This window comes from Onychomys torridus, chromosome 7, assembly GCF_903995425.1.
Source record: "Onychomys torridus chromosome 7, mOncTor1.1, whole genome shotgun sequence".
Classification (NCBI taxonomy): domain Eukaryota; kingdom Metazoa; phylum Chordata; class Mammalia; order Rodentia; family Cricetidae; genus Onychomys; species Onychomys torridus.
This window is the reverse complement of record NC_050449.1, coordinates 93,865,030-93,886,312: the sequence shown is the minus strand read 5'-3', so window position 1 is coordinate 93,886,312 and position 21,283 is coordinate 93,865,030. Positions and strand designations below refer to the sequence as shown.

Sequence of the window (21,283 nt, the reverse complement as noted above, 5' to 3'; positions counted from 1 at the left end):
ACAACTATCTGTAACTCCAGTTACAGAGAATCCAACAGCCTCACATAGACATACATGCAGGTCAAACACCAATAAACATAAAATAAAAATAAATCATTTTTTAAAAAAGAATCTTCTGAACTTTTTTAAAACTATCTTTGAATTATAGAATCAAAAGTACACCCCCAAACTAAAGATGTAGAAAGTTTCAAAACAGTAACTGGAGTATCTTCCTTCTTTTGAAAATATTTTTTTTTTCAGCCAGACAGTGGTGGCACACACTGCTGTGGGGTGTTCTGTATGTTAAGTGTGTTGCTCTGATTGGTTAATAAATGGAACACTGATTGGCCAGTAGCCAGGCAGGAAGTATAGGCAGGATAAGGAGAGAGGAGAATTCTGGAAAGTGGAAGGCTGAGTCAGAGAGATGCTGCCAGCCGCCGCCATGAAAAGTGAGATGTGAGGTACTGGTAAGCCACGAGCCACGTGGCAACTTTATAGATTAATAGAAATGGGTTAATTTAAGATATAAGAACAGTTAGCAAGAAGCCTGCCACAGCCACACGGTTTATAAGTAATATAAGTCTCTGTGTGTTTACTTGGTTGGGTCTGAGTGGCTGTGGGACTGGCAGGTGAGAGAGATTTGTCCTGACTGTAGGCCAGACAAGACTAGAAAAATTATAGCTACAGTACTCGGAAAGCAGAGGTAGGTGGATCTCTTGAGTTCAAACCAGACTGGTCTATAGAACGAGTTCCAGGACAGCCAGGTCTACACAGAGAAACCTTGCCTCGAAAAACCAATTAAGTAAAATGATTGAATGAATATAGATAATAAACGAATTATGTCTGTCTGTCTGTGAGTGTGTGTGTGAGTGTGTGTGTGTGTGTGTGTGTGTGTGTGTGTGTGTGTGAGAGAGAGAGAGAGAGAGAGAGAGAGAGAGAGAGAGAGAGAATAAGAGAATGTGTGTGTGTCCATCCCTCTGCTCCATCTGTCCGTCTACAGAGACCAGAAAGATCTCTGGAACCTGGAGTTACAGGCAGTTATGAGAAGCCCAATGTGGGTACTGAGAACCAAACTCAGGTTCTCTGGAAGAGCAGTATTTGCTCTCAACTGCCAAGCCATCTCCCTAGCACAGGACATCTTCTTGATAAATATGTACTAAGAAAAAAAATGACTACACAATAAAAAGATCCTGTGTATTATGGCAAATGAGAACAAATAAATTAACTGTTCTTCAATAATTAAAGTGGTTATCTTTACAAGTTTATTTTCATTCTAACAAATCTGTGCTTACTACAGATTTTTTGGCAGGCATATGTTGAAGTCTATACCTCTTAAAATGTCATTCATGAGGCAAAATATATGACTGTGGAGCCACTATATCAAGAATCAAGGAGATCAAGGAGATCAAGGAGATGACTCCGGGAAAAATTCTACCCTGTAAAGCTCAAAGTCCAGGTTCCCATATAGTGAGAACCAGGTGAATCTGGTGAGCCTGTACTACAGGCAGACAAGGGACTACCCATTGCATACTGGCTAACTAGACTGGCAAACTATGGATAACATCAATACCCTACCCTCAGTAAATAATGTGAAGAGCCATCTGGCCTTCACAAAATCTGCATAAATGTGTACTCACATACACACATGCATTCATACTGCACACACAGTTGCCAATAAAAATTGAAATTACGAAGACATAATTAGGCTGGGTATGATGGGGTACACCACCTTTGATCTCAGCACTAGGGAGGCAGAGAGGCAGGTGGATGGATCTCTGAAAGTTTGAGGACAGCCTGGTCTACATAAAGAGTTCCAGGACAGCCAGGAGTATGTAGAGACATCCTTCCCAAAATAAATTAATTAATCAATTAATTAAAATAAAAAACTAAAGCCAGGTATGCTAGCACACACCTTTAACTCAGCATTCCAGAGGCAGCAACAGACACATCTGAATTGAGGCCACCCTGGTCTACAGAGAGGTTCCAGAACAACCAGGGCTACACAAAGAAACCCTATCTCGAAAAATAAACTCAGCTAAGAAAAAAAAAATTAATGAGACCAGAGAATCCACCTAAAATCAAATTTTACTCTTGACATTACCAAAGCCAGGTCTATTTTTTAATGTCTGATTAAGCAGCATTTGGAATCTTTTAAACTTACACCCATCCAGTTTTAATAATGGTTTACCAAGGCAAAGAAATGCTTCAAAACACTAAATAAAAACTAGTAATAGCCGGGTGGTGGTGGTGCACGACTATAATCCCAACACTCGGGAGGCAGAGGCAGGCGGATCTCTGTGAGTTCAAGGCCAGCCTGCCTGAGCTACCAAGTGAGTTCCAGGAAAGGCACAAAGCTACACAGGGAAACCCTGCCTGGCGGGGGGAGAGGGGGGACTAGTAATAAAACTAAGGTTTTGCCCAGAGGTGGTGGTGGCGCATGCCTGTAATCCCAGCACTCGGGAGGCAGAGGCAGGTGGATCTCTGTGAGTTCGAGGCCAGCCTGGTCTAAAAAAAAAAAAAACACCCTAAGGTTTTTAGAAATTATTAGACCTCTACATCAAATAATCAAGCAGTGATGCTCAGAATAGCATTTAGACATTCCTAACCACAACCCTGTAACCTATTTTCTTTATAGCATCTAACACAATTATAATATAAGAGAACAGAGTTTTAAAATAAGGAAAGAAGATGATACTCGTAAGTCACTAAAACTGGTGAGTGAATATTTTAATTACTTGACCAAGTTGGGGGGAGCATTGAACCTGTGATTCTCCACCAATGGGTGGGCTCTACAAAACCAGACTGAGTCATTTTGCTTGTTTTCGTTTTGTTGTTGTTGATGTTGTTATTTTGGTTTTGCTTTTCTCTTGAGAAGGGGTCTGGCTGATCTTCGATCTGAAGCTATACCCATGTTTCTGCCTCCTGTACACTACCACATTCAGCTCCAAGTTATTATTTTTAAAGCTCACTATCATCATTTTAACTGGGTACTATTATATTAAGACCAGTGATAGCTATACACATGCCAGTTTGACAAGGGATTATGGACTAAGGAAAAGAAAAAAAAAAAAAAAAAAGTTCAGCGCTACAATTTTGCTTGTTACAAAAGCCAAATTGTTTATTGAACATCTGAATGTCAAACCTAAACTATGACAAAATACTTTCTGATACTCAAGGTGGTAAGTCAACAGTTTATATGGTAAGTCTCAACAGGCAATTAATAGTATATATTTTTTAAAAAACACCACAGATTATTAAGTGGATGATTTATAACTACACAAGCCCTCAGATTCATAAACGGGTCATGCTTCATTTCACATTCTAGCAAAAATTAAAGGAGACTGCCAGATATCATTTATCTTAATAACAAATGGGACTTCTATAGTGCTTGTAGATACAGAGCACTTTTGTAATATTTCATCATTTTCCTATTTTAGCAAAGCAATGATCCTTGTTCATTTAATTATTGACAATAAGACAATATACGCTAGTCCATTATGTACAATTATACTGATCCACAGCTGAACAATCATTCATTAAATTTAGAACCATATTTCATAAGCTATTGTTTCAATGAACCAGTAGGTCTGGCTTTACTACCCTCTTTCATTTGTCTAAGACCGTGTCTCACTATGAAGCCCTGGCTGGCCTGGACAAGGCTTTGAGGACTAGGCTGACCTTGAACTCTGAGATTAAAGGTGTGTTACACCCTGACTTTACTGCCCTCACTTAAATACAATAGCATCTGTAAAATAAAATTATTATACTTGTGTAGAAATTTGGCTAACACAGCACTGCTTCAATTTACCGGTACATATACCATTTTTAAGGAGCAACTATTAACCTCACACAAACAGTATTCCAACACAGCACTGCTGTCATCCATCATATAAGCATCTGCCATACTCCAGATCTGACTTATGATCTAGAGATGTGGTCCCAGTATGTGCATTTTTACAAAAGGTCCCCCAAATTCTAATAAGCAACAAATTCAGAAACCATTAATGACATAACCTTTTGTTTTTGTTCTTTACACAGAAGCCATCTTTCACAGTAACAAGAATTCTTAGAGATCTTTCTGATCAATTCATCATAGAAATAGAAAATGTTAAGATTAAATGCTTTTTAAGTTTTTTTTTAAACTAGTCAGTATATGCAAGACTGAATATAAAATTCAGTGACAGAACATCCAAATTGTGACTTTCCTCTAACGAGAATATTGTTTTACCTAAATTATGCTTGTAAAGGCTGGCAGAGAAGGGTCAACATTTTAGAAGCACTTGTTTCTGCACGGGACCTGGATTTAGTTCTCAGCACTCACCATAACAGCTTACAACAGTCTAGAGCACCAGGTACACAAGCAGTGCACATACATACATGCAGGCAAATATGTATACTCAATTCATATACAATTTTTAAATACATATTTTTTTAACATTTGAGACTGGGGAGATGACTCAGTGAGTAAGAGAGCTTGTCACACAAGCATAAAGATCTGAGTTCAGATCCCCAGCAAACACATTTTAACAAAATTAAAATGGGAGGTTACAAGGGTAGAGGGTGGACATTAAAGAACTAGGAAATGAGTGGGATTGGGGTGCATGTTGTGAAATTCACAAAGCATCAATAAAAAATTTATGGGAAAGAAAAAAGTATGCCACAATAAATCTCTAACTCCAGCTTTAAGGGACAGAAGGATCATTGGAGCTGGCCAGCTAGCCTAACCAAAAGTTAGCAAACTCCCAGATCCAAAGAGAAACCTATCTCAAGAGATTTTGGTTAAGAACAATAAAAGAGAATAATACACAAAGGCCTTCAACTTGGGCTACATAGTGAATGACACTATCTCGATAGGTTTTTTTAAAAAGGACAAAAAATAAGAGCCAAAAATAGTTGCACACAGTTACAATCCCATAACACAGGAGGGATCAGGTATTTAGGGCCAGCTTCAGTTAAATGAGTTTGAAACTACCCTTTTTTTTGGGGGGGGGGAGTGCGGGGGGGTTTCCGAGACAGGATTTCTCTGTGTAGCTTTGCGCCTTTCCTAGATCTCGATCTGTAAACCACGCTGGCCTCGAACTCACAAAGATCCACCTGGCTCTGCCTCCCGAGTGCTGGATTTAAAGGCGTGCGCCACCACCGCCCGGCTTGAAACTACTTTTTTATGGGAGTGGGGGGGGAAATGTTTCAAGACAAGGGTTTCTCTATAGTAGCCCTGGTTGTCCTAGAACTCTCTCTGTAGCCCAGGCTGGTCTCAAACTCACAAAGAGCCTAGATCCACCTGCCTCTACCTCCCAAGTGCTGGGATTTAAGGCGTGAGCCACCAATGCCAAGTGACAAATCTTGTTTACAAATTCATAAATTCTTTTATAAACAGACTAAAATATATAAAGAAATAATTTTATATTTGGAATTGTTTATACTAAAATATTTACCATTTTGTTTTATTGCTGTAGGCTTCAGAACTGTACACACTTCAAATATCACACTGCAATCTCAGTCTTTATTCTTTTAAAAGTATAAATGTATATACCAAGCAGCACTGTTTCCCCTCTAAAAAAAGCTTTATTAGAAATTCATTATGATTCTTATCAAAATTCTAATGACATTCTTCACGAAACTTTTTTTGGGGATTTTCAAGACAAAACTACTTTTTAAAGACCCCAATTAACCAGATGATCACTGGGGGTGCCAGTATTATTATACTACAACAGTAACAAAACAGCATAGTACTGTCCCAACAGATACACAAGCCAATGCAAAAGAACAGAAAACTCAGAAATAAACTCATGCAGCTAGACACCTGATTTTTTTTTCTTTTTTTACAAAAGTGCCAAAATTTTACACTAGGAAAAAAGCTCCTTCAAAAATGGGCCAGGGACACTACATAACCATATATGGAATTGAGCTGTAGTCCATCTACACAAAAGTCAATTCAAAATGGACAAGTCTCTCCATGGTAAGACCTGAAGCACTCATGTCTCTAGGAACTACACACTGGGAGAATAAACTTCAAGATCCAGACATGAGCAAGACCTTCTAGAAAAAACAGATCAGAAATTGTTGGAATTAACAAAACCTTAAGAATATTTACAACCAAGTAAAAATTTTTTGAAAGGTCAAACAATACCTAGAATATAGTCAAACTCACCAGGTATACAGAAGCATAAAAACATGGCCCACAATAAATAGAAAAAAAACAATCTAGAACTAGCCTGGCAGTGGTGGCTCACGCCTTTAATCCCAGTACTCGGGAGGCAGAGGCAGTGGGATCTCTGAGTTCGAGGCCAGTCTGGTCTATAGAGTGAGATCCAGGAATGGCTCCAAAGTTACACACAGAAACCCTGTCTCAAAACCACCACCCCCAAAAAATCTAGAGCAACAAATCCAGAAATGAAAGACAACAGAATAGATAAGAACATTAGAGAAAAAAGACTATGTTCCAATGTTCAAAAATGCTCGCTTAATATACCTAATAATAGACTTTTGAAAGACCTGTGAAGCAAAAACAGTTAACACTCACTCCAAAGAGAAAAAGAAACCCAGAATAACAGATTTCATCATACTTGGTAACTGGCAAAACCAAAGGGTGATCAGTAAAGGCACAGAGGATCTGAACACCTTTAGGAACCACCTTTGGGAAGATGTCTTAACCAACCACAAAAATACAGTGTTCTCTGGCTAACAGATAAGATCAACAAGCCATTCTTTTTCTTATCCAAGTAACAAGGTTTCACAAAATAATTCCAGTTCCAACATTAGAAATGTTATGATTTAGTGTGGAAAGCACAAGAAGAGCTTTTCTACATCCTTCATTCTTCTGGATTACAAACCCAACTAGTCACAAGGTCAGTGGGTGAGGTAAGGAGGGGTGAAGGTATGGTGTGCTGACAAAAGCTGAATGTGATTAAGGACAAACAAGTGAGGACATACTCCTATTGTCAAGGAGAAGGACCTTTAGACTTTAGCCAATGATGCTTCAACATGAGAAAATGATACTGTTGCAGTGTCTAAAAGCTTTCCAGAAAGCTTCTACAATGCTGGTTTTTATGTGAACTACACATTTTGAAATAATGACCAACAAAACATTACTTTTTTGACCAAAAGGAATGCCAAATTCATAACCAAATTTCTGTTGTGTCTTTAAAGACAGAGTTCTTACTTAGTTGCCCAGGCTAGTTCTGAACGCTTATGTTCAAGTGACCTTTCTGTCTTACCTCCCAAGCAGCAACTGAGTCTGAAAGCACACATCACCACACCTCAACAGATTTCTGATTTGTTTGTCTGTTTTCAGTGATTCACTCCACAGCCAAGATGGTCTCAAATTTGAAATCTCCTGTCTCAGCCTCTGTAGAGCTCTAATTAAGCACATGCAAACCCAGAACAGGCTTCAAATTGCAAACCCAGAACAGGCTTCAAATTTCAGCTCTAACAAACTTCATTTGAAAATAAACAGAACACTGTAGATGCTCTCTACAGGCCACTAGAGCAAATCACCTCATGCAGTCATACACGACAGTACTTGGACACAAAAATCTTCACTTAAAGCTGCTACAGTAGTAACTCAAAGATATTTCCTGTCTCAGAAAAAAAAAAAAAAAATCTGCCTGCCAATAGTCAAAGGGCAAATCTTAACCAAAGGCTTTCTCTCCAAGAAAAACAATCGGACTATATTTCCCTAAAGACCCATATATGCATTGAAACTCAATGATGCCATGAAGATAACACCTGAGACAATCCACACCAATAATTAACTATGAAGAAGACTCAGAAATCCATTAGATGGAGTCATTAATCTGGTCTCTTCTAACCTTAAGAGTTCTGTGTATATATGGCCAGAATCCCAAACTTCTAAACCAGGCATGAACACCAGGGGTGTTCGGCAAGTTTTCTTGGGGGGTGGGGGGATATAAAGAGATGGCTTAGCAGTTAAGAGTGCTTGCTATTCTTGCAGAGGACCATTTTGCACCCTCTTCAAGTGGCACACAACCACCTCCAAGAGATCTGACTTCCCTTGCTGGCCTCCTCGGGTACCTACCCATGGACGACAGCACATGTATGTACATACACAGAGAGAGACAGAGAGGGGGAGGATAAAAATAAATCTTAAAAAAAATAATAATAATTAGATGCAGGCACTCAGGAGGCAGAGGCAGTTGAATCTCTTTAGCTTGAGGCTAGCCTGGTCTACCGAGTTCCAGGACAGCCAGGGCTATGCAGAGAAACTTTGTCTCGGGAAAACAGAGGAAGGAAGGGGAAAAAAAAAAAAAAAAAAAAAGCACCTTTTTAGACTATACACTGAATCTCCACTTGTCTTTTTCCTGAGATAGAATCTCACTTAGCAGACCTGGCTACCTCTACCTCCTGGGTGCTGGGATTAAAGGTGTGTGCCATCATGCAAGGTTTACACTCCAGCCTTAATTCCTAACCTTGGCTCCAGCCTCCCCCAAGCCATCAGACCTCTCTCAGCCTTCAGTAACATACTATTCAAATCTCTAAACAACTCGTTTTTTGTCCTTCAAGGCAAGAGTTCCACATAGCCCAGCTTGGCTTCAAGCTCCTTAGTTAGCTGAAGATGGCGTTGACCATCCTTCTGATTTCTCTGGGTGCTGGAGTTACAGGCATGTACAATTGTGCTCTGTTTTATGGAGGACCAAGGATCAAATCAAAGTATTCTCACATGCTAAGCAAGCACACTGAGCTACATATATCCCCACCTCAGTAACTGGTTTTATGAGATAGTCCACTATGTGGCCTAGGCTGGTCTCAAGTTTGTGACTTCAAGTGATGACTCTCCTGTCTTTCAGCCTCCCCAGTAGCTGAGACTACAAGTGTGCACAACTGCACCTGGATCTCTGAATACTTTTAGTTGGGATTTCCTCACAGATTTAAAACCTAGTCTACCTAATGTTTCCCCAAATTCAAAGACCTTCATTTCCAATATTAACTGAATTACTTTTGACCTCTTCCATTTTTCCCATGATATATATTAAACTACCAGACTTTGTCAATTTTCAACAGAACTCAGTACAGCTTTTTTTAATCAAGTAAATGTTATATGAAAGTGCTATGACAGACATGTCTATAATATTTTTCTCATTTACCCCACTCACAGGATAAGCACAACCAAGCCAAATTGTAATTGCTCATTCTGAAGAGTTAAAATATTATGCATATAATGTAATTTCCTTCACATTACTGGATGTTCTTTTTTTTTTTTCCTTCTGCTATTCCCTCTGTGGGGCTCTAAAGTGGGTACATCTGTCATCCTTTCCTGACTGAATCTCTCCCTAAACATAAACAGCTCCAAGCCCAAATTAACCTTTCCTGAAACAGAATTTCAGTAACTAGTTCCAAATATTTTTCTCCAATGCAAGTGATCTGAAAATCTTTCTCTCCTTCAAGATGGATGAAAAAAAAGGTCCTGTAAACAGATTATTCCAATTCCACAGATCTAATGTGCTCATTCAGACTCCGAATTTTAACAAATTAGTAGGTGACTGAGATTCAAATGGTTTATATAGCACACGGTGAGTGGGGAAGCGAGTAGTTCTAATAGTGATGCAGGTTCCTCAACCTAACATCAAGGCTTCTCAAAAGGTCCTTATGTAACAGGATGATACATTCAGGAAATCCTTTCCCAAAGGCAATTTTATCTTGTACAATATACACAAGTAGTATAATTACATTAGACTAACTGTTAAAATACTAGACAGGAAAACTATAAAGACTTTTAATGCTTCTCAAATAAAAAAAAGTATACCAAACTACAAAATAAAATATCTCCAAAGAAGGGGGGGGGGGGGGAGCTGAAGAGATAGCTCAGCAATTAGCAACACTGAGAACACTGGCTGCTTTCACAGAGAACCAGGATTTGATTCCCAGTACCCACATGGCAGCTCACAAGCATCTGTATTTCTAGCTCCAGAGGATGTAGTACCTTCTTTTGCCTCCAAGAGCACCAGGCATGCAGGTAAAACGCAGACATGCATGCAGACGAAATACTCAAACACATCAAAAAATGGAGTAATTTTTTTTTAAAGATTTATTTATTATGTATACAGAAGAGGGCGCCAGATCTCATTACAGATGGTTGTGAGCCATCATGTGGGTACTGGGAATTGAACTCAGGACCTCTGGAAGAATAGCCGGTACTCTTAACCGCTGAGCCATCTCTCCAGTCCTTTAATTTTCTTCCAGAGGTCCTGAGTTCAATTCCCAGTACCCACATGGTGGCTCAAAACCATCTGTAATGAGATCTGGCACCCTCTTCTGTGTACATAATAAATAAATAAATAAATCTTAAAAAAAAAAAGAAAAAGAATTATTCTAAGATCAGAAACAGTAGCGGGGGGGGGGGGGGGGGCATGCCCTTAATCCTAGCACCGAGGAGGTAGAGGCTGGTGGATTTCTATGAGTTGGAGGCCAGCCTAGTCTACAAAGTGAATTCCATGACAGCCAGGTCTACAGAGAAACCCTGTCTCGAAAAACCAAAAGAAAAAAAAGAAAGAGCAGTTGTACTTAAGCCCAAGGGGGTGGGAAGACAATAGTAAACCAGCAAACACTGCTGTAACACCTATTGGGTTTGCCTCAGCTTGAACCCAAAGAATTATACAGAAACACTTTGAGGGGAAAAACACTTTTATGGCGGGGCTGGAATGATGGCTCAGAGGTTAAGAGCACTGACTGCTCTTCCAGAGGTCCTGAGTTCAATTCCCAGCAACTACATGGTGGCTCACAACCTTCTATACTGAGATCTGGTGCCCTCTTCTGGTGTGCAGGCATACTTGCAGACAGAGCACTGTATACATAATAAATTAGGCAGCTCAACAAGGTCCATAACTCCAGTTCCAGGCAATCAATGCCCTCTTCTGACCTCTGAGGGCATTAGTCACATACCTGTGCACAGATATACCTGTGAGTGAAACACTCATACATGTTAAATAAATAAATCTTTTTTTAAAAATGTTAAATTTTCTGTCATGACACTTCAAGTTTGGTATGGCAAACCAGCTTTTATCCAAATTCTTATCCAATAATTTCTTGCTTACTTAATGTCCTCTCTATAACACTGGGCAACACATGGGGCTTTGGCCATGAGTCTTACTCACCTTTCTATCTCATCTAAAACATCACAGATTATCAAAGATAAATGAGTGAAATAATACTTTCTATATAAAAATGACAGATTCTCCAAAGATGATATACACAGCAGCCAATGTTTATGAAGAAATGCTCAATTTCATAAAGCATCACAGATGCAAACTAAAACCACCATGAGTTACCTAACAGCCCATATGATGGCTACTGTAATATTAATTTAAAAGACAATTAATAAGTCACAAAGGACAAACTTAATACAAACTATAATTTTAAAAAGCAGTGGAGCTGGGCATGCTGGCACTCGCCTTTAATCCCAGCACTCTGAAGGCAAAGGCAGGCTGATCTCTTAAGTTTGAGGACAGCGAAGGTTACACAGAGAAACCCTGTCTAGAAAAAATAATAATAATCTCACATCAGGGTATAATTTAGTTCTCCCTTATTCTTGGAGCCTATGTTCCAAGATCTTAGTAAATGCCAGAAAACAGTACAGTATACTGAATAATTTTTTTCTAGAATGCAAACCAGTAATTGTAACATACCATAATAGAGGGTAGGAATGTACACTCACCTTCTCTCCCCACACACGTGTGCGGGCGTGTGTTTCTAAACATTCTATTACCAGTGGAAGAATGTATGCTTAGTATCCATAAGGCCCTGTTACTCAACTCCAGCATTAGTGGAACATGGTGGCATAAGCTTTAGTCCCAGCACTTGCAAAGTAAAGGAAGTAGATTTCTGTGAATTCCAGGCAGTGTGGTCTGTACATAGCAACTTCCAAGCTTGTCAGTGCTACACCGTGAGACTCTTGTCTCAAAAGTGAATAAACAATTTTTAAAAACATCATTAAAGGGGCTGGAAGAGATGATTCAGAGATTAAGAGCACTTTCTTCCAGAGATCCTGAGTTCCCAGCAACCACATACATGGTGGCTCACAACCACCTGTAATGAGATCTGGTGCCCTCTTCAGGTCTGCAGGCGGAACACCACATAATTAATTAATTAATTAATTAATGATTAAATGAACAAACAAATAAGTAAATGGATGAATGATAAAAAAAATTTTAAATACCACCACTAAAGAACCACTTTTTTTTCCCACTCTAAGTTGAAGCCTTTCACCTTTTCATTTGAAGGAAATACTTGCTAGTGCTTTTCTTGGGAAAACCCAAATTGTTTAATAATCAAGAGACCACTAAGTGCTACAGTGTTGGTAGCTATGCAAAGTGAATACTCTGGACAAAAGGTCTATCCAGAGTAGGAAAAGAGTGGGACGGCAGCCAGGTCATGGTGGCGCACACCTTTAATCCCAGCCCTGGGAAGGCAGAGCCAGGCAGATCTCTGTGAGTTCAAGACCAACCTGATTTACAGGACAGGACAGCCAGCATACGCAGGGAAACCCTGTCTCGACAAACAACAAACAAACAAACAGAGATAGCACAAAGACCAACTTAATGCTTAGGTTTTTTTCAGAATTTTCCTTTGATAATTTTAGGCGGTAGTTGACTACAGGTAACTGAAATTGTGGAAAGCACAACTACAAATAGGGAAGGACTAATACTTGAGGTATTTATAGACCCTTGTTCATAATAATACTGTTTGAAATAGCCAAGAGGCAGAAGCAACCCAATGCCCATCTATGGAAGAATGGATAAAAAAACACATACATACAACAGAATTATTCCTCAGCCTTAAAAGGGAAATGTCATATGACATGAGCCAGACACAAAAAAAAGACAATATGATCCATTTATACTAAGTATATAGTCAAATTCACCCACATAGGGCTAGCAAGATGGCTTGGTGAGCAAGTAAAGGCACTTATTGCCAAGCCCGAGGACCTGAGTTTGATCCCTAGGCTTCACATGGTGGAAGGAGAGAACCAACTCTCACACACGTGTACGCACATAAATGCATATACAGACTAAGTGTTTATTTTTATTTTATAAAAGCAAGTAAGAACTGGGGAGGTGAATCACTCAGGGGATGGAGTGCTTGCTGGGCCAACAGGAGGGTCTGAGTTCATTCCCCAGAACTCACATAAAAAGCTGGCCCACCTATATCTCAGGACTGCAGAGGTAGACAAGGTCCCTTGTTCTTAAGGCCCAGCCAACCAGCCTAGCTGAGGGGGGGGGGGGCCCACGGGAGGGAGACAGAGAGAGAGAATTATTCCCTTTTGTGGTGCTAAAAAAACAAACCCAGGGATTTGCACATGCTAAGTAAGCATTCTAACACAGAGCAACATCCCATGTCCATGGGTTTTTGTTGTTTCTGTTAGGTCTATGTAGCCTAGGCTATTCTCCAACTCTGAATCCTCCTGTTTCCACTTCCCAAATACTGGGATTACAGTCATGTGCCACTAGACTCAATGAGAATAACACACTAATTATTAAAAGAACTCATGTTTAAGAAAAAGGATAAGCCGGGTGGTGGCGCACGCCTTTAATCCCAGCACTCAGGAGGCAGAGCCAGGCGGATCTCTGTGAGTTCGAGGCCAGCCTGGGCTACCAAGTGAGTTCCAGGAAAGGTGCAAAGCTACACAGAAACCCTGTCTCAAAAAAACCAAAAAAAAAAAAAAAAAACTAAATTATTCAGATGGCCTTTAATTTAGCTTCTTTCTAAAAGAAATAAATTATAAAATAAGTCACACGTGGCTATATGTTCAAAATACACATCAGGAGACCCCTGATATTTATAAATTAGTTTGCTCTGACACAAAGCAAAGTATTTCTGCCCAAAGAGAACTCTAGACCTGAAAGAGATCACCATCACCATCATCAATCATTCCTCTACTAAATCCAATGTGAGTCCACCATGGCTTTTTACAAACAATGTAAAAATAAGCAAAATCAAAGTAATCTTTCATAAAGCTAAACCTGTTCACTTTCACAGGTGTTATTCATTCTCAGAGCACATCCTCCCTATGTTAATGATGCTGAAAAGGTCTCTTTTCCTTCAACAAACACCTTTTGATAGTAGTCAGATACAGAGGTCCAAAGGTGACTAAATCAAGGAAGACTCCCACCATCAGGGAGCCAACTACCCACCGCACACTGTAATAGCAGGCTAAGAAAAGACGGCAAGTGTTCAGGGCTGTGAGATGGCTCAACAGGCACTGGTAACTGCACACAGGTCTGACAACTTATATTCAATCCTCCAGACCCACATCAAGATGGAGAACAAACTCCACCAAGCTGTCCTCCGATCCCATGGACATGCATCATGCACTCACTCACACTAATAAACAGTTTTTCAAAGGCCTTAATACAAAAACAAAAACCACTAGTCACTATGCCATACCATGTCAGTGGAAAATATTAGTCTCCACTTACTGTTTAATAAGAATTGACACCTAAAAGATAAGGCCAAACCACTTTGTTTCCAGACTCATAAAAATACCAGGACAGTATTTGTGTGCCAGAGCAGAAATTTGACCATAACATTTTATAGGGCTACAAATATCTTCCACAATAATTTCAAGTTCTAACAGTCTAATTTGACTGTTTTTCAAACTTTACAAAAACCTAAAATCCATACAGCATACTGGATCGATTCTCAGAACAAAGAACCATGACTAGCTGATACAGCCAACCAAAGACCCCTTAAAATAAGACCTTAGAACACCCACTTAAAAACAGTACTCAGTTACTGTCCTAGCCACTTCCTGTGATCTGGAAAGAACAGTAATTCTCTTTAAATATATAAAGCAACTGGAAAAGAAACGGTGACATTGCTAATTAACACTTCAAAGAAAAATGATCATAAAATCTGTAATCCATGTAGTCCAGTGAATAGTCCACAATTAATAACTGACCTGTGTGTGTAGGCTCTTCCTTCATCATGGGATATTAAGCACCCTGAGGCTGGAGAGATGGCTCAGTTAAGAGCAATGACTTCTCTTGCAGAGGAACCAGATGCAACTCCTAGCACCCACATGGCTGCTCTGTGCCTCAGCAGACACCGAATGCACACAGTACAGATATACATGCTGCTGGCAAAACACCCATACATATAAAAAAATAAATAAAAATCTCAAAAAATATATAAATGAGATAAAAAGCACCTAGTATGTACCAGCCCAAGACTTTGAGTAGATTTGTTCATGTTATTAAAAGGTTTTCAGGACAGGGCTAAAGAGATAGCTACACAGATAACACTCACATTAACAGCTCATAACCATCTGTAACTTCAATTGCAAGAGATCCTGCAACACATTCCAGGCTCCAAGGGCACATATTAGGTACACACACATCTATGTAGTCAAAACACTAACGCACATAAAGTAATTTGTTTTTAAGTGTTGAGTTTTTAAAGCCACTACAGCTAAGCAGGGTGGCACATGCCTTTAATCCCAGTACTCTGGAGGAAGAGGCAGGCCAACTGTTGAGAGGCCAGCCTGGTCTACACAGAAATTCCAGGCCAGCTAGCTAGAGCTACATAGTGAGATCCTCTCTCTCTCAAAAAACAAAATAAGAGGAACCCCCACCATAAGAGTTGGAGAGATAGCTCTCCAGTTAAAAACACCTGCTACTCATGGAAGAAACTGGGGTTCAATTCCCAGAACACACTGTTACTACAGTTCTACAGGATCCAATGCACTCTTCTGACCTCCTAGGGCACCTGCACACCCCCAGTGAACACACACACACACTCAGGCACATACAGATAAAATAAAAAAACAAGTCAAAAAAATAAGCCCACATGGACATAACTCAAATTTAAGGAAAAAAACAGATAAAGGAAACTAAAGCAAATTTTAAAGCAACTTGTGTCCCACAGGTCAGTAGTATAGTGGTTTGAATGAAAATGGCCCACAGGTTTGAAGGGAGTGGCATTATTTGAAAGGATAAGGACATGTGGCCTTTTCTGGAGAAATTTACCACTGGGAGTAGGCTTTGAGGTTTCAGAAGCTCAAGCTAGGCTCAGTGTTCTGCTGCCTGCCAATCAAGATGTAGAACACTAAGTTACTTCTCCAGCACCAAGTCTGTCTTCAAGACTACCATGCTTCCCATCATGACAATAACGTACTAAACCTCTGAACCTGTAAAATTAATGTTCCAATTAAATGTTTCCCTTTATAAGAGTTGCTGTAGTCATGAAGTCTCTTCACAGCAATAGAAACTCAGTCAGGCAGGCCTCTAATCCCAGGTAGAGGCAGGTGGATCTCTGTGAGTTCGAGGCCAGCCTGGTCTACAGAGTGAGCTCCAGGACAGGCTCCAAAGCTACACAGAGAATGAGGGTTGGGGGGGGCACAGATATGCTACATTACTGGGCAGGAAAGAGTGAAAGGAGAAGCACAAAAATGTCTAATAGTATTTTCTCTAAAAGACTTTCTTATATACACCAGAAAACTAAGATGATTATAAAAACTGCACCGAAAGTAATTATAAAATACCATAACTAGAACAAAGGGTTAGGGTTACAGAGGTTCAGAAGACAAAGAGATCTTTTCACTGGCCTGAGCAAGGGAAAATTCACCAAAGAAAGGGAATGAGTTTTGGAACTGTTACAGAAAATGAGCATTATCTTAAAGCAAAAGAAACTTTAGGAAAGCCAGGCCCTAGTGGTGCAGAACTGTGGTGCTAGGCATTGAGAAGGCTGAGGAGGCAAAGTCACTAGTTCAAGGCCAGGTAGTCAACAACAACACATCCTATGTTCAAGCCCCAGAAAGTGGGAAATAAATGGAAGAGAAGAGAAAAAAATATATAAAAACCATGTTTGTGAAGGTAAAACATCTATTTGGCCAGAATAGAACTGTTGGGGGCAGCCTGACCACAAAACAGAAAAGGGGACAGTCAGACATCAGAGGACCTGTTGAGATCAAACATCCTATTTACAGCACCAAAACAAAATTCAACCCGACTTTTACATATTTACTACTTTCATGACGTAAAACTGCACATACATTCTATTAATGAGTTTATGCTTTTGAGGTAAGAAAAAAGAAGTACAGGATTGTAACCTGGTACAAATGAATAATGCTAGAGCTGAAGTCATATCATCTTCTCTTTCTCTAGATAATCATGGGCTTGTGGAAGCTGGAAAAAAAACCTAGACCTACGTCCCTATTACTGAAATGTCATTAAAGGCAGCCAGCCCAATTATAAGTAGAACCCACAAACCTTTTCCATAAGATGAAAAGGGAAGGCGGCATGAACCAAAGAGAATAATAATCACCAAGTTCCAATCATAATCTCCATTATGCTTCCAAGACTGAGTATTAAGCAAGACTACAGTTAAATTAGGCTTTTCTTAGATGAAACTTTGGGACTGGAGAGATGTCTCAGCAGTTAAGAGCACTGACTGCTCTTCCAGAGGACCCAGGTCTGACTCCCAGCACCCACATGGCAGCTCACAACTGTCAGTAACCCCATTCCCAGAGGACAGACACTCTCTTCTGGCCTCCTAAGGCACAGCACACATGTGGTGCATTTACATACACACAGACAAAACATCCATACACATAAAAATAATCTTTTTAATGTAGCTTTCTTTATATTTAATGTCTCTTAAGTCTATGTTGAAATTATTAAGTCCATGGTTAATTAGACCACCACTACCATGAAACTACTTTAAATAATTGAAAAGCCCACCTGGCTTGGTGGCACACACCAGGAATCCTTGCACTCAGAAGGCTGAGGCAGGAGGTTCTCCAATTTTGAGGCCAGCCTAGGATACACAGTGAGATCCTGTCTCAGAAAAATAAAATAAGAAATGTAGGGTTGGGGATTTAGCTCAGTGGTAGAGTGCTTGCCTAGCAAGCACAAAGCCTTGGGTTCGATCCTCAGCGCCACAAAAAAAAAAAAAAAAAAGAAAGAAAGAAAAGAAATGTAGTTCATCAGTAGAATGCTTATCCAGCATGTTGAAAGCCCTGGGTTCTACACTTTGAAATGCAAAAAATAAGAGTCTGAAGTTCCAAACTCCTAAGCACCATCCAAAATCACCACTTCCCAGCAGAGTTTAAGATCTACCCATCTATCTAGGAGATGGCTCAGAGGTTAAGGGCACTGACTGCTCTTTCGGAGGTCCTGAGTTCAATTCTCAGCAACTACATAGTGGCTCACAACCATCTGTAATGAGATACAGCGCCCTCTGCTGGTCTGCAGGCATGCATGCAGACAGAACGCCGTATACATAATAAATAAAATCTTTAAAAAAAAAAAAAAAAAAGTCGAGTTTATGTTCCTTAAAAAAAAAAAAAAAAAAGATCCACCCATCTAGTAAAGAGAGGAGCTACCATATTGTCACATGTTAACTGATAATAGCTTCACAGTATAGCTGTTTCTGCAGGATACTATGACTATATGACCCTACTGACCTCTTTCCCCCCTTTACGGCTGCAAGAAATCTATCTACTCTCCCCAGTGGAGAAGTTGGGTTGGTGCAGCCCCTCAATCTTAGAGCCCTCTATAAAGTAAACTCAGAGGCTGAGAGTGTTTCCATAGGCCCCGAGTTTGAGAGTCAGCACCACCAAAAATTAAAAGGGACACTGCAGAAGAGAGTACCATTAAACCAAGCAAATTCTCTGTACACTTCCCTTGGTTCTATTTCAACTGAAAGCCAAATGAGAATCTAGCCCTAAGCCCTCATTTTACCCAGCAAGACACTGCGGCCTAAAGCAGTCAAGCCATCTGCCCTAAAGACTAACAAAGTATTCTGTCTGCACTCCTCATAGCAGTGCTAAACCACTTGGTTGCTTAAATGTTTGAGACTAAGTACCTGACCAGCGAAAATCCAGTCTTCACGCTTTCTGTACCCCTCAGTGACCTGCCCTGAGCTATACAAAAAATGCTGGATGATCCCGAATATCGGTTCTACGCTTCAGCCATTACTATAGAAAAATGACTCTTCCCCACTTAAAGTGCCTCCATTCTTAAATTCTGAACAAGTGGATTAACAAAACCTCAGAAAGCACATTAAGTGGAGTGCATCTTCAGTGTACCTTGCTTGTTGCCCTTATTTGTAATAAAGGTTTCCTGCTGTGTGTGTGTGTGTGTGTGTCTTAGCTTTTTTTTTTTTAATAGGTGGGAGATTTATACGACCTCAAGAAAGACCGAGGATAATCGTTCTGGTTTTTCAAGTGTCAACTACTTAGGTATTATATATGCCCAGTTAACACAAATGATCGGCTCTTTAAACACTTTCCAATTAGACAATAGTATTTTCTCTCATCTCTTACAAATAACTCTTAAAGTAACCAACAGGGGTTAAAACCCTTTGAACAAAAAACATCTAAAAGTAATTCTCTGAAACCAGGTTATGGTTGTGCATGCCTGAAATACCAGCATTCAAGAGACAGAGACACGCCGCCGGGCAGTGGTGGCGTACGCCTTAAATCCCAGCACTCGGGAGGCAGAGCCAGGTGGATCTCTGTGAGTTCGAGGCCAGCTTGGGCTACAGAGTGAGTTCCAGAACAGGCTTCATAGCTACACAGAGAAACCCTGTCTCGAAAAAAAAAAAGGACAGAGACACACGAGAATCACAAGTTCGAAGTCGGCCTAAACTAGCCTTTCAATTAAAAAAAAAAAAAAAAAAAGGCAAGGCAACTCTGTCACCCCACTTGATGTCAAAACTACAGAAAAAACTAATCTGCAAAAATCCCACCAACAAGAGTGTACCATCAGCTTCATTTCATTAGGTCACTACTAACCTTCAAGCCATTTGTTGTAGAAGGGGGGGGGGGGGGGTTGCCTGAGTGTCTGGCTGGAGGTGCATTAAGATTATACCATCCACCCTCAGCAGAACAATTTAAGGAGAGCAAAAACGTCCCATGTATATGTCTTAACAATGTCTGACCACATTTACTCACAGCGGTATTTAATCAGTTCCTGCAGCAAAGGCTTTAAAAAAAGAAAAAGGCAGCATGCTGCTGGTATCTGAATACAATTTAAAACATCACCACTACATGTGTGAAGCTGTCAAAGAATTTTTTTAAACTATATTTAAAAAAATAAAACACCACCAGAGAGATGAGTCAAGACGAATTAAACCGTTTTGAACGTTAAAGCCGCCGTACCAAGTGGCTGGAAAAGGTTCTCCGCCTTTCTGAAACGCCGAGCAAAAGTCCCTGGACGAGTTTCAAAACTAATGACCGTATACACTACTGCACAGTGCCACCGCTTAAAATGAACTAGCGAGCCAGCCAACCGTTCACGTTACTACAGCCAAAGGGCCTTTAGAAAACAAGCTGGGAAAGGGGAACAATAAAGAAGCGTCTCACCGCAAACACAGCAAGAGAGGGACTGTCGGAAGTAAGGCAAGAGCCTGTTAATCTCTGTAAACGCCTTGGGGTCTCCGGGGTCGTAGTTGAGCACTAGGCGGCTCGCGGAAATGTAGAGAGCAGTAGCATTCACGGGGTTCATTGCAGACACTTCGACACCAATGGCTCTCGGTTGAAAAGAAATTCCGGATCCAAGTTTGTAAGCAGCCAGGGAACAATGGCGAATTTACAACAATTCGGAAGAAATCGGAGCAGAACCACTGGCCAAAGCAGCAACCAAAATCCGTGCAAGTTTGTGAAGCTGAAGCAATCCTCCCACACATGGGGCCTTGCCGCCCCTCCTCCGTCCCTGAGACTTGCAGACCGAAGAGAGAGAGGAGAGAGACAGAGACACCAGCGTTCGAGTTCGTCCAAGACGGCCGCGGCTCGGGTGCTCCGGCCGGGATCGGCGCTCGCTCTAGCCCCGCGGCTCGGTGGGCGGCCTGCGTTCGAGCAGCATGTCCAGCCGCTGGGGCACCTCCGGATGGAGCGGGCGCGCAGGGGAACGGGGCCGGTGGGGACGTCCAGGCGGGGCACTCTTCTCTCCGGCCGCGGGGCCCTTACTCCATCGCAGCGCCGGCGCGGAGGCAGCGGGCCGACGACGACTACCGCGCAGGCGTCGGCTTCCCGGGTCTAGTGCCAGCAGCCGCGGCGGCGGAGGTTGCTGCTGCTGCTGCTGCGGCGGGCGCGCGCCGCTGCCGTTCTCGCCATGCCGGACGCGGGGCCCACGCTGCGCCTGGCGCGGCGGGCGGGAGGCCCCCGCCCGAAAGGGAGGCCCGGGAGGAAGTGCGCGCGGGCCCCGGCGGCAGGAGGGGGCGGGGAACAGGCCCGGCAGGCGGCGGCGGCGGCGGCGGCGCCCCTCGCTCTTCAGCCGCACACTCGGGGTCACCAGCGCAAGCGCCGCCCCCTCACAGCCCGGCCATCTTTTCAGCACGGCACCGACGA

General features: G+C 41.3%; 1 protein-coding gene across 1 annotated transcript in view; it reads right to left on the bottom strand.

The window, feature by feature from the left end:
• The window catches only part of Msl2 (MSL complex subunit 2), a 33,837-nt gene extending 12,869 nt beyond the window's left edge, over nt 1-20,968 (bottom strand). The window contains exon 1 of the mRNA XM_036192819.1: nt 20,300-20,968. Within this exon, the coding sequence (XP_036048712.1) occupies nt 20,300-20,441 (142 nt within the window). The 5' untranslated portion in view covers nt 20,442-20,968. The remainder of the gene's footprint in view (nt 1-20,299) is intronic.
• Nucleotides 20,969-21,283: the final 315 nt, after the last annotated feature.